The sequence below is a fragment of the Ziziphus jujuba genome, chromosome 7 (genome assembly GCF_031755915.1).
Source record: "Ziziphus jujuba cultivar Dongzao chromosome 7, ASM3175591v1".
Classification (NCBI taxonomy): Eukaryota; Viridiplantae; Streptophyta; class Magnoliopsida; order Rosales; family Rhamnaceae; genus Ziziphus; species Ziziphus jujuba.
The window spans coordinates 11,586,924-11,600,615 of NC_083385.1; the positions used below are offsets into that span (position 1 = coordinate 11,586,924).

At 39.2% G+C, this 13,692-nt stretch overlaps 1 protein-coding gene across 2 annotated transcripts; it reads left to right on the forward strand.

Annotated features, from left to right (window-relative positions):
- Positions 1-3,294: 3,294 nt before the first annotated feature.
- LOC107424795 (uncharacterized) lies at positions 3,295-12,835 on the forward strand. Of its 2 annotated transcripts, none has more exons than XM_025076311.3 (8): positions 3,295-3,489; positions 3,725-9,065; positions 9,158-9,411; positions 9,488-9,635; positions 10,251-10,446; positions 10,529-10,852; positions 10,997-11,700; positions 12,025-12,835. In XM_025076311.3, the coding sequence occupies exons 2-8, from the start codon at positions 3,933-3,935 to the stop codon at positions 12,691-12,693; spliced, it is 7,428 nt and encodes a 2,475-aa protein (XP_024932079.2). In that variant the 5' UTR covers positions 3,295-3,489; positions 3,725-3,932; the 3' UTR covers positions 12,694-12,835. The 2 variants fall into 2 exon arrangements, with proteins under 2 accessions (XP_024932079.2, XP_048334989.1); XM_048479032.2 differs by having other exon boundaries at positions 3,296-3,489; positions 9,491-9,635.
- The last annotated feature ends 857 nt before the right edge of the window (positions 12,836-13,692 follow it).

Below are 13,692 nucleotides of genomic sequence, written 5' to 3' on the forward strand. Positions count from 1 at the left end.
GAGTATCAATTGCTATTAACCAATATTGTGATAATGTAAGAAACGTGATATATATATATATATATATATATATCCGATCGCACTGGTATAATCCACATTTGATTAAATCAGCCTTATCATAGTTTTGTACTCTGCTATAAATATATATATTAAAATAAAATAAAATGTTGTAGACTCATAATAACAGCTCAAGTGACAGAGCACTACAACCCATGTTTGTTATTTGATGTTTTATCAGTAACACAAAGATTTATTTCATTAAAGTAGCATTACGAGTGATATGTATTATTCTTGAATTTAAACTAAGATATTGATAAACCATGCGATTAACACTATCGACTATAAAATTACAAATATTTCGTGTTATAAAAGGGTATCCACGCAATCAAAAACTTTTAAATAAGTGTAATCAATTTTTTCTTTTTTCTTTTTTAAATAACACAACCAAAAACTTTTAAATAAGTGTAATTAATTCTTTTTTTAAAATAAAGCTTGCAATAGTGATTTTATGTTATGAACTTTTCTAAAAAGCCCGTTAATTAGAAATGTTACAATTACAGAGATTATGTTAAAAAAACAAAATATATTTTAAAATTATTATTTTTTATTTCTTATTGGATGAACGGAGAATTTCTGTCCTGTTTCATTTTTTATTTTTTATTTTTGGTCTTAAAATAATTAGAGAATAAGATGAGAAAAAATAAACAAAGTAGAAGTGGGGAAGGTTAACTTGACCTCTTCCCGCCCGTTGCCATCCTTATTAAAAACTGAAATTTTATTGCATACATTAGTTGCAAAGTAAAGCAAAGATGGATGGTCTAATCGATTATGCCACAATTTATTTTTTGAAAATGAGGAATTAAAAGACTGATAAAAATTTAGAATTGCAAGGTTTAAAGGGAAGTTTTGAGCAATCGGCTGAAAAACAATTAGACTTTTGGTTTTTTGAAGAGCTTTAGGTAGAAAGACTCTGTAAAGTCCATATTTAAGTAAGCCTCGATTAAAAATATATTGTATTAACAAACAATAAAAAGCAATAGGAAATTAAAAAACTGGCATGTTTCAATGCCTTTAAACATGATTTCTCGGAATCTGTCATCTTTGCAAAAAGGCCACAACGCTAAACTAATTTGATCGCAAACCTGAAGGCCTAAAACCTTATTAAATAACTAAAATTTAGGATAGTAACATCAATGTTATAAATCAAAGAAAGGCAATATTATTATTATAAAGGTAAATTTAAATAATCATCATATACATGCCAGCATAACAACATGAAAAAACACTCAAATTTCTAAAGCTGAGAAATCCAAAATTACAAAATTTTACTTTAAGAACAGCGAAAATTACAAAAAACTCTATTATGCTGTCTTTCACATTGTTAAAACTCTGAAAGTATGGAATGGCAGCGTGGTTTATACCAATCATTGGGTGTTAAATTGTACAGCCATTCACAGAAATAGAAAGATTTTGACCATAGAGCACGTTACAGAAATGTGACCATCAGAAGACGTATTATCATCATAATGCTTCCCAAGACATTTTTTTTATTTTTTATTTTTTGATAAATGCTTCCCAAGACATTATCAGAGCAAAATGAGAAACAAATTAATGAGTCAAACGCATACATAGATATAAATATTCTATATTTTTCAGTATATACAACTGAGACCAGCTCGCAAATTACAATTCTAACGTCATTTATACCATTTTCGACATCAAATTACTAGAGGGATTCAAGAGATTAAAAAAATGCTCGAAGTTTTGATGATAAAAATGCAAACCCACCATTTTGAATTGGAGCCTCCCAACGGCAAGATAGAAATGGCGCTGTCGACTGCAAAAATTAGTTAGAAACCGAGAAACAATTGATTAGATCATGCTCATGAGGGGTTTCCATGAAATAATAGTCAGAAAAATTAAACAAACACACACACACACACACACATATATATATATATACATATATACGTATATATACGACCTGAAATTGGGAAGAGATGAAGAGGAAGGCGTCGGAGATTCAATTGCATCTAAAGCCATCTTCCGATCCACACTTACATTCACTTTCAGCGCGACTAAAGTTTCTACTGCCCACGCATTTCCATGAGAACCAGACGGTGTCGTCTATTGCTTCTCGGTATGGTATAAAATAAATAAAGAGATAAATCACCATGAATATCTTAAACACTTTAATAGTATCCCAACTTTATGCGTGGATAAGACTATAATAAATAAATAAATAAACTTTTTAGTTGAATAGTATTTTTATATAAATGTTATTCATTAATGTATGTTTGCAATATAGATTTTATTAAAGAATCAAATCATTTAAATAAAAAGAGAAGATAAAGTTCTTAAACCAATAAGATAGAAACGGCCATTAAGGACCTTTTTTTTTAAAGAAAAATGATAGCGCAAGAATGGGAAAGAGTATTATTAAGAGCTCTATTTTTAACCTTAAATGGGTCTAATGTTTTAATTGCAAATATTACTTTTACTAATCTATAAATTATTATTATTATTATTACAGTTGACTCATTATTTTTCTACTTGAGTGATTTTTTTTTTTTTCTTTCTTCGCTGAATGGTGAAATTTTATAAACCAAGTAAATCAGGCCACCAGAGAAGGAAAAGCTTGCTACAGGATCAAGAATTGGCACAATGGTCTAGCTCCTAAACTATTTGAGTGATTTTTTTTTAATTTTTTGGGGATAAAATATTCGAGTGATGTTTTAGTTCTTCTCTAACATGACTATTTAATGTGAGCAAGGATTAGTTTTTTTTTTTTAATAATTAAAATGCACAATTGAATATATAAAAAAACAAAACAGCTATAAACACAAATCATGTACTTTGTGTGCTACCATTTCCTTGGATCATTTATACCATATAAGGTTTCGGTATTTCTGTTTTCAGTTGAATCGGTAATTTTTATATGGAAAAGGCAAAAGAGACAAATTTAAATAATTTTACCTTCAATTTCACCGATATATATATATGTACATATATTAACGTTAAAGATTTTTATGTTGAAATAGCGAAGCAGTGAACGTCACAAAAACTTAACAAGAAAGAAAGTACCAGGCTAGGAGTGTTTTTATTTGAGCCACAATTTTTTTATTAAATTTCCCTTATGGCATTCATTTCATTTGTGCCGCATGGATGTGTGTCGTAGAGGGGCATAAGTGAAAGGATATTAACAAGTCGATAACTTTTGAGGGGTACAAAATTATAAAAAGAGGGGAATAGAGGGGAGAAAAACAAGAAAAGACAAAAGAAGAAAAAAGCAAAAAAAAGAAAAAAAAAAAAAGAAAAAGAAAAAAACAATTCCTTGGTTTCCTCGTGTTGAGCTCATTTCTCGTTGTAATTGTCTCTTCACCTCTCCGGTTACATAGACAGTAGGGCTATTCTAAACGACGCTTTACGTATTCAATTTTCCGCGGCGCACGTTAGCCCCAGCACTTCATCTGTCTTATGCTTCCGGAGGTAAGCTCCTTTTTTCTTGCTTTTTTGCTTTTATTTTCCATTTGATCTCCTTCTCATCGCTTTCTCTCTCATAGCGTCGTCATTCGCAGCGAAACCCTAATCGGCCATAACTGCACTCTTTATTTTCTGTGCTCTTTTAGGTTAATTAGCATGAATAATGGAACTCTGAGATCTATTATGTAGCTGTTGCTGTTAAAATTGGTATTGATTTTGGATTTGTGTTTTTCTTGATCAGGACTAGCGAGAGAGAGAGAGAGAGAGAGAGAGTCTCCTAGGGCAGTTGTATTTTTATTTTATCTTTAATTTCCATTCACTGTAAGATCCGCAGAAAGGGGAATAAATCTGCGAATTTTGGATAAGAAAACTAGGGTAGTTTATTTTTTGATGCGTTGCAGAGAATCAGAATCCGCCAGACGGATTAGAGTTTGGGTCGGACCCGTGAGATGGCTAATCACGGAGTCGGGATCAAGTTTGTGTCTGTGAATCTGAACAAATCCTATGGGCAACAACCTGCACACCACCACCATCCACACCATTCCAGCTCGTACGGATCGAATCGAACCCGACCCGGTGGCCATGGCTCTGGTGGCGGCGGAGGAATGGTGGTCCTTTCTAGGCCTCGCAGTTCGCAGAAGGTTGGGCCGAAGCTTTCTGTTCCACCCCCCTTGAATCTGCCTTCTCTGCGCAAGGAGCACGAGAGATTTGATTCCTTGGGCTCAGGTGGTGGGCCTGCTGGAGGAGGTGTTTCGGGTAGTGGGTCGAGGCCGACTTCATCGGGTATGGGATGGACGAAGCCTGGTGGTGGTGCCATTGCCTTGCAAGAGAAAGAAGGGTCTGGTGATCATGGAGCTGAAGGACTTGAGCAGGGTTTGCATGGTTCTTCTGATGGGGTGATTAAGGGGAGCAGCGTGTATATGCCGCCTTCAGCCCGACCAAGCACAGTGGGACCCTTAGCTTCTACCATAGTCTATACACCAGTGGAAAAAGCCCCTGTATTGAGGGGTGAGGATTTCCCTTCTTTGCACGCTACTTTGCCTTCTTCATCTGGGCCTGCACAGAAGCAAAAGGATGGTCTGAGTCAGAAACAGAAGCATTTAGTTGGTGATGAGTCGTTAAATGAGCACAGAGATGGTTCCCATTCGAGTTCGCTTGTCGATATGAGACCTCAGTTGCAGGCATCCCGTCAAAATTTTAGCAATGGTACTGAGAATGTTGTTGAACCCAATGGTTTGGGAGGTTCCCGAGCAACAGGTCAAGGTCGGAAGCAGGAAGAGTATTTTCCAGGTCCACTACCGCTAGTTCGGTTGAATCCTAGATCAGATTGGGCTGATGATGAGCGTGATACCAGTCATGGTCTGATGGACCGGGGAAGGGATCATGCGTTTCCAAAAAATGAAGCTTATTGGGATAGAGATTTTGATATGCCAAGAATAAGTGTTTTACCACAAAAATCAGTTCATAATCCTTCAGAGAGGTGGGGCCAGCGAGACGATGAAACTGGAAAGGTTTCTTCCAGTGAAGTCCCTAAAGTAGACCCCTATGCCAAAGAGGTAAGAACACTTGGTAGAGAAGCACGGGAAGGAAATTCTTGGAAAAATTCGAATGTTACAAAAGATGGATTTAGTACTCAAGAAGTAGGAAATGACAGAAATGGCTTTTCTGCAAGGACATCTAGTCTGAAGACTCTGAACAGAGAAGCAAGTAAAGAGAATAAGTATAATCTATCAGTGTTTCGAGAAAATGGTCATGACGATTTTAGGAGGAGAGATGTAGGGTATGGACAAGGAGTGAGACAGCCATGGCATAACATGGATTCCCATGGTGGGCGAGGGGCTGACCGGAATACAAGAGAGCGTTATGGCAGTGACCAACACAGCAGCAGATACAGAAGTGATGCTTCGCACAATAGTTTTACGTCCAAATCATCATACTCTTCAAGTGGTAAAGGACCACTTCCAAATGATTCTCTACTTAACTTTGGCAGGGAGAAACGTTCATTCTCAAAGAGTGAAAAACCGTATATAGAAGATCCATTCATGAAAGAGTTTGGAGCAACGGGATTTGATGGTCGTGATCCCTTCTCTGGTGGACTCATTGGAGTGGTCAAGAGAAAGAAAGATGTGCTCAAACAGACTGATTTCCATGATCCAGTTAGGGAGTCGTTTGAGGCTGAACTTGAAAGAGTTCAAAAATTGCAAGAACAGGAGCGGCAGCGGATCATTGAAGAACAAGAAAGAGCCTCAGAGATGGCTCGAAGAGAAGAGGAGGAGAGAGCTCGATTGGCTAGGGAACAAGAAGAGAGGCAGAGAAAGATGGAAGAAGAAGCCAGAGAAGCAGCATACAAAGCAGAACAAGAACGGCTGGATGCCATACAAAGAGCTGAAGAGCAGAGAATAACTAGAGAGAAGGAGAAACAAAGGATGATTATAGAAGAGGAAAGGAGGATACAGGCTGCTAAGCAAAAGCTTTTAGAATTGGAGGAAAGGATTGCCAAGAGGCAGGCTGAAGCAACAAAAACTGATAGTAGTTCTTCAGCTATTGAAGATGATAAAATTTATTCGACGGTGAAAGAAAAAGATGTCCCCAGGGAAGCAGAGATAGGCGATTGGGAAGATGGTGAAAGAATGGTGGAGAGGATCACAACCTCAGCTTCTTCTGATTCTTCTAGTATGAACAGGCCCTTAGAGATGGGTTCTAGGCATCACTTTTCTAGAGATGGTTCATCTGCTTATCTGGACAGAGGAAGACCTGCTAACTCATGGAGAAGGGATGCATATGAGAATGGGAACAGCTCAACCTTACATCTACAGGGCCAGGACAATGTTCATCATAGTCCCAGGCGAGATGCATCCATTGGTGGGAGAGCATATTCTAGGAAAGATCTCTATGGAGGATCTGGATTGATGACTTCTAGGAGTTATCATAATAAAGGAGGGATTTCAGAACCTCATATGGATGATTTCTCCCATCTAAAAGGGCAGAGATGGAACCTTTCTGGTGATGGAGATCAGTATAGCAGGAATACAGAAATTGACTCTGAATTTCATGATAACCTTGATGTTGGATGGGGACAGGGTCGTTCCCGTGGCACTCCATATTCTTTGTATCCTGAGCGACTATACCCAAATTCTGAGGGAGATGGAGCTTACTCATTTGGTAGGTCACGGTATTCAATGAGGCAGCCTCGTGTTCTTCCCCCTCCGACGCTAGCTTCTATGCACAAAACCTCCTACAGGGGTGAGATTGAACGTCCTGGTCCCTCAGCTTTTCTAGAAAATGAGATGCAATACAATCATGGAGCAAGAACTGAACCTTTGATGCAGACAGCATATGATAGTGGTCATCGAGAGAATCTTGGACAACCTGAAATAATAGATGTCCAGCAAGAAAATGCTGAGAAAGGAGAGCAAGAGCTAGATGGTAATACTTCATTAAGGTGTGACTCCCAATCGTCACTCTCTGTTTCTAGCCCCCCCACTTCTCCAACTCATCTCTCCCATGATGACTTGGAAGAATCTAGAGAATCTTCAGTTTTATCTGCTGGTGGAGACAACAGAGATGTTCCACTGCCAGGACAGGGGAATGAACCAGTTATTTTAGCTACCCATGCTGGGAAAGACGATAGGCCTGCCTCAAGTTCTGCCTCCATTGGTGATGATGAAGAGTGGGCTATTGAGAACAATGAAGAGCTTCAGGAGCAAGAAGAATATGATGAAGATGAAGATGGATACCAGGAGGAGGATGAGGCACATGAAGCAGATGATGAAAATATTGACCTGGCGCAAGAATTTGAAGACATGCACTTAGGGGAGAAAGTGTCATCTGACATGATGGAAAACTTGGTTTTAGGCTTTAATGAGGGTGTTGAAGTTGGGATGCCAAATGATGAGTTTGAGAGCAGTTCAAGGAATGAAAAAAGTACATACGCAATACCTCCTGTTTCTTCTAGCACGGTTGAGGAACAGAGATCATTTGATGGAATTCATGGTGAGGGACATATTCGTCAACCTCCAGATGGTACATCTCAATTATCCATCGATAGTTCTTCTAGAATGCTACTGGAAACTGAAAGGGTGATGCAAGATTTGGCTGTTCAGCAAAGTAATGCTCCTCAAACTGCAGTAGTAACCAAACTTTTGGACCAGGTGGATAATTCAAGTAGTTCTTCTCTGTCTTCCCAGCATCCAGTGAACCTGGGTCCCCATTCTTCGTCTGGCCAGACTGTCTTGTCTACTGTACCCACTGTTCCAAATCAGACTGAGGTACCTGTTAAGCTTCAGTTTGGGCTGTTTTCAGGTCCGTCCTTGATACCATCTCCAGTCCCAGCTATACAAATTGGTTCTATACAGATGCCCCTTCATTTGCATCCTCAGGTTGGCCCTTCTCTCACACATGTGCACCCTTCACAGCCTCCTCTTTTCCAGTTTGGTCAATTGAGGTATACATCTCCCATATCCCAGGGAGTTCTGCCATTGGGTCCCCAATCAATGTCTTTTGTTCAACCCAATATCCCATCGAGTTTTTCTTTCAATCAGAACCCAGGAAGTTCTCTGCCTATTCAACCTGGTCAAGACTCTTCTCAGAATCTTGTAAAAAGTGATGTGTCAGTGGATAACCAAGCCAACACTGTTACAAGGCACTTTGATGCATCTCACATGAATGCATCAAAAGAGGTCAATTCATTACCATCTATGGAAAATGGTGAATCCACCATTAGAGTTCAGCAGTGTCAATCAGAAATTTCATGTATTGGTGATAACAATTCCAGGTCTGAGTCAGGTATTCACTCAGAAGATCAGGGGTGCCCTAATTTGGTTGTGAAAAACTACAGTGCGTTACCAATAGCTCAAGAATCAGAAGGGCAGGCTAAAACTGCAGCAGAATTATCTCAACCAGTTATAAGAGAGAGAGATCTAAGTGGGCCCAAGGCTCAAGGCACATTATCTGGTGGCAGAGGGAAAAGATTTGTTTTCACGGTTAAAAATTCTGGGTCACGATCATCAATTCCTGCATCTGAGTCCGCCCACCTTGAATCTGGTGGATACCAGAGGAGGCTGCGACGTAATGTTCAGCGAACTGAGTTTAGGGTTCGGGAAAGTGCAGATAAGAGACAGTCTTCTGGTTTGGTTTCAACAGACCACTTGGGGATGGAAGAGAAGTCAAATATCATTGGACGAGGTGTTGGAATTTCTGGTAGAAGTGGGCCGCGGAAGGTAATTGTTATGAATAAAGCATCAAAGCAGACATCAGAAACAGAGAACTTAAGCTCTGGTCCACATAGTTCACGGGAGAGTGATTCTGGAACCAGGGCAGAGAAGGGAGTTGGAAAAGAAGCCTTTACAAAGAGTCGGAACATCCCACAGTCTGGGGAGGGGAAACTAAAGAGGAATACTTGTTCTGAAGAGGATGTTGATGCTCCTTTGCAAAGTGGCATTGTTCGTGTCTTTGAGCAACCTGGGATAGAGGCCCCTAGTGATGAAGATGATTTTATTGAAGTGAGGTCAAAGAGGCAGATGCTGAATGATCGACGTGAACAGAGAGAAAAAGAAATCAAGGCAAAGTCTCGTGCCTCAAAGGTTGTAACTTCTATATTCAGTCTTTTCTTTTTAACTTTTACATTGCTATGAAAAGCAAGTTGCTTAATATATCAATTTATTATTCTTGTCAGGTGCCACGCAAAACTCGTTCTACTTCAAAGAATACTATTTCCTCAGCCAACTCAGGCAAAGTTAGTGCATCAACTGGTGGAGAAGCAGTAAGCAGCATACGCCCTGATTTTGTTTCCAATGAGGGACGTGGTTTGGCAAACATCGAATTATCAACTGGATTTAACACCAGCATGGTGCCACAGCCATTGGCTCCTATTGGCACTCCTGCTGTGAAAAGTGATACCCAATCTGATATAAGATTCCAGACCATTAGGTACTTGCTCTCTTCAAGAAATGTATAGTGCCAAAAAATGTTTAATGTATTGATTTCTAAATCACTTTTTCTAAAGCAGATCTATCCAGACGAGCTCCCACCCTGTAGCATCTAGTGCTGTGAAAAATCTTGGGCCAGGTTTGATATTTGATAACAAGAATAAGGGTCTTGATAAAGTTCAATCGTCGATAGGCTCCTGGGGTAATTCAAGGATTAATCAACAGGTGTGATCTTGTCGTTTCTTCCTCTCTCTCTCTCTCTCTCTAGCTTTGAATGCCCTTATAATTTTTTGTACTATTATTCAGGGTGATACTGAGTGGCTCCATTTTTGTGGGTTTTCTAGCTTCATATCTTTAGTATTTCTATACGTTATTGATTTAGATTAAAGAGAAGAAAGATAAATAATAAATTGACAGAGAAAAAGTTTTAGATTATTTTGCTTGGCTGATTCTTCTGAGGCATGGCTCCTTGAGAATAATGTTTTGTTCTGTGTGTGTATGATATCTGGGATGTTTTATATTTTATACTTGGGGCGTGGTCTTTACTTTAGTTTGGGAAAATTCATAAATGAAGTTCATGCCTATCGGTGCTGCTGCTGGTGTTTTGATGATATCCTCTTTTGATTGCATGAAGAGGGTGTGGTTGGAATTTGTACTGTAAGATAAGCTAGTTGACTAATAACTTGTAGTCAAATAGATAGATAATTGAAATTTGAAGTCATTTCAAGAAAATTGTCAAAGTTCCATTATCTGATTTACTAGCCGCTGTTTTCTTATCTTGTTACCCATTGATATGTAAACTTCAAAAAAGTTCAAAACTTATTTAACTGTATCCTGTAGGTTATGGCCCTGACACAAACACAACTTGATGAAGCCATGAAGCCTGGGCAATTTGATTCTCGTTCATCTGTTGGAAATCATACAAGCTCAATTAGTGAATCTAGCATGACATCATCATCCATCTTGACTAAGGACAAATTTTCTTCTGCTGCAAGTCCAATCAATTCCTTGCTTGCTGGAGAGAAGATTCAATTTGGTGAGGATGTACTTTGTTTAAAAGATCTTTTATTTAATGTTGAAACATCTTGATTTCTGATAGTATGTCTGTTTATATTTAGGTGCTGTGACGTCTCCAACAATTCTCCCCCATGCTGTTTCTCATGGAATTGGTCCTCCGGGTCCATGTAGGCCAGATGTGCAAATCTCTCACAATCTTTCTGGAGCTGAGAATGAGTGTGGCCTTTTGTTTGAGAAAGAGAAACACAACACAAAATCCTGTGTTCATTTAGAAGATTGTGAAGCTGAAGCTGAAGCAGCTGCTTCTGCTGTTGCTGTTGCAGCAATTAGCAGTGATGAGATCGTTGGGAGTACACTAGGTCCTTGCTCTGTTTCTGTTTCTGAAACCAAGGGTTTTGGAGGCACAGATATTGATATAACAGCAGGTGTGGAAAAACTTCTGTAACCTCAGTGATCTTCTCTATCACCGTTTCTCTGTTGTTCTCTCTCTCTCTCTCTCTCTCTCTCTCTCTCTCTCTCTCTCTCTCTCTCTCTCTCTGTGTTATGGAGTTCTTTGGAATCTTTGGCAGGTGGAGCTGTTGACCAGCAATTTACAAGTCAGTCAAGGGCTGAAGAGTCTCTTAATGTATCTCTTCCAGCAGATTTATCTGTTGAGACCCCACCGATTTCCTTGTGGCCACCCTTGCCAAGTCCAGAGAATTCTTCGAGCCAAATGCTTTCACATTTCCATGGTGGCCCACCTTCTCATTTTCCCTTTTATGAGATGAATCCCATGTTAGGAGGTCCTGTCTTTGCTTTTGGACCACATGATGAATCCGCTTCTAATACCCAGCCTCAAACCCAGAAGAGTGCAGCACCTGCTTCTGGGCCACTTGGAAGTTGGCAGCAATGCCATTCTGGTGTAGATTCATTTTATGGTCCTCCTGCAGGATTTACTGGCCCTTTCATCAGTGCACCTGGTGGGATCCCAGGTGTTCAAGGTCCTCCACACATGGTTGTTTATAATCATTTTGCACCTGTTGGACAGTTTGGGCAAGTAGGGTTGAGTTTCATGGGTGCTACCTATATACCATCTGGAAAGCAACCTGATTGGAAGCACAACTCTGTGTCTTCTGCCATGGGTGTTGGTGATGGCGAAATAAATAACTTGAATATGGTTTCTACCCAGCGCAATCCTACCAACATGCCTACTCCAATCCAGCATTTGGCCCCTGGATCACCACTCTTGCCTATGGCTTCTCCTTTGGCCATGTTTGACGTTTCTCCATTCCAGGTAAAAATCCATTTTGTTTGCCTAGAACCTTAAATGATATGGTTACTGATGATGGTCAATTCCCACCTTGTCCTATCCAGTGGTTTTCTTTACAACAGTGCTTTTGTATGAAGCTCTCTCTCACACACATCTTTCTGGTTAATGTTAGTTTTGGCTTTCTATCTTTGTTCTTATGGTTTGTGGGAGAGTTCATGTTTTTTCTTTTGGCCAGAACTTAAATTTAAGAATAATATGCAGGCCAAAACCAAAAAAAAAAAAAAAAAAAAAAAAAAAAATTGTATTTTTCATGCATAACTAATATTGGGTAAAAATTATTGTGCACAGTCCTCACCTGATATGCCTGTTCAAGCTCGCTGGCCTCATGTCCCTGCATCACCTCTTCAGTCTGTTCCTTTGTCGATGCCATTGCAGCAACAGGCAGATGGTGCACTTCCTTCCAAATTTGGCCATGCTTCTGTTGATCAATCATTGGCTGCGAACAGGTTCCCTGAATCTCAAACTTCTACAATCTCTGACAAGAATCGGAATTATCCTGTGGCTACTGATGCCACTGTCACCCAATTGCCAGATGAACTAGGGTTGGTAGACCCTTCAAGTTCCACCGGTACTGGGGTTTCAGCACAAAGTGTTGTAGCAAGGAGCTCAGCTGTAAACGTTAATGCAGACACTAGCAAGACTGAAATGGCTCAGAATGGCAGCTCCAACGGTAGCGGGCAGTCCAATATAAAGACTCAGTTTTCTCAACATAAGAATAATATGTCTGGGCAGCAGTATGGTCATTCGTCAGGTTATAACTATCAGAGAGGAGGTGGGGCTTCTCAGAAAATTAGTTCTGGGGGTGAATGGAGCCATCGAAGATCAGGGTTCCAAGGAAGAAATCAGTCTTTGGGTGCAGAAAAGAGCTTCCAGTCTTCGAAGATGAAGCAAATTTATGTGGCTAAACAGACATCAAGTGGGACATCGACAGGGCCGGCTAAAGGGCAAGGCCTCTAAGGCCTTTGCATAGTAGTTTTCTATATGTATTTGGTCTTCAAAATTTTTGTTTTTCATATAAAAACAAGTTGATTTTTTGTTGGAAACATAGTACTGTGAAAGTGCGTTCGATGATGTTCTATAAAAATGGGTTTTTTGTTTTTGTGTTTTTGTGTTTTTTTATTTTTTTTAATTTTATTTTTTTAACTTGCAAATTAAGGAAGAGTATAAAACATGCTGGATGGTTATTTCTTTTAAGAATTAAGTTTGGAACAACGTTACATGCGGGGATAAACTGCGATGCCCCCCGACTTATTTTCTAGAGATAGACACAGACATTTTATGAAGATCACTTTTTAAAATTAATTTGGTTATTTATCATAAAACACAAATTTTTGGGATGCAACATTTGTTTTAAGCTTACATAAAAGCAATCAAAGAAGACACAGAATTTTAGGTAGATTTTATAATGGTTCTTTATTGGGTTGGTAGTTGTCAACTTTGGAATTAAGGATTCATAACATGCAATTGCTGTTGCACAGAATAGGACGATGAATTTGCGGTTTCCTTTTTGAGTTCTAAAATAGTTAAACGGCTCGTGGGAAACGCGTAGCATATGACTGGGGATATGAATGATGGAAGCAGTTGAAAGAAGGTAAGGGACACTTTTGGATGATCCTTCAGCCCAATCCAAAAGCAGAGTTAGCAAAAGGATTAGTGCTGTATGCGGCGATCCGACCGTGTACACTTTTCCTTACTCGTTTTGTTGCCCTCATAAAACATTCCACAACATCCCCTCTCTGCTTATCAGAAAGGTCAGCGATTACTTGGTCAATATGTCATATCCAAGACATTACACTCGTTGTGTCGGCAATAACACTTTCTTTTATTGGTTCTGACCATTTTTTTTTTTTTTGCCTTTTGATTAGGGAATTATAATAATATTATTAACTAAACACGGAAAGAGGTCAACCCATTTTGTGGACGTGAAAGGTTTACCATTGAATTAACCTGATTCTT

Bases quoted from the DNA above. Each gene is read 5' to 3' on its own strand.
- LOC107424795 (XM_025076311.3), top strand. From the start codon at position 3,933: ATGGCTAATCACGGAGTCGGGATCAAGTTTGTGTCTGTGAATCTGAAC. The intron at 9,636-10,250 runs GTGTGATCTTGT...TGTATCCTGTAG, and splicing joins ATTCAAGGATTAATCAACAG to GTTATGGCCCTGACACAAAC. The intron at 10,853-10,996 runs GTGTGGAAAAAC...AATCTTTGGCAG, and splicing joins AGATATTGATATAACAGCAG to GTGGAGCTGTTGACCAGCAA.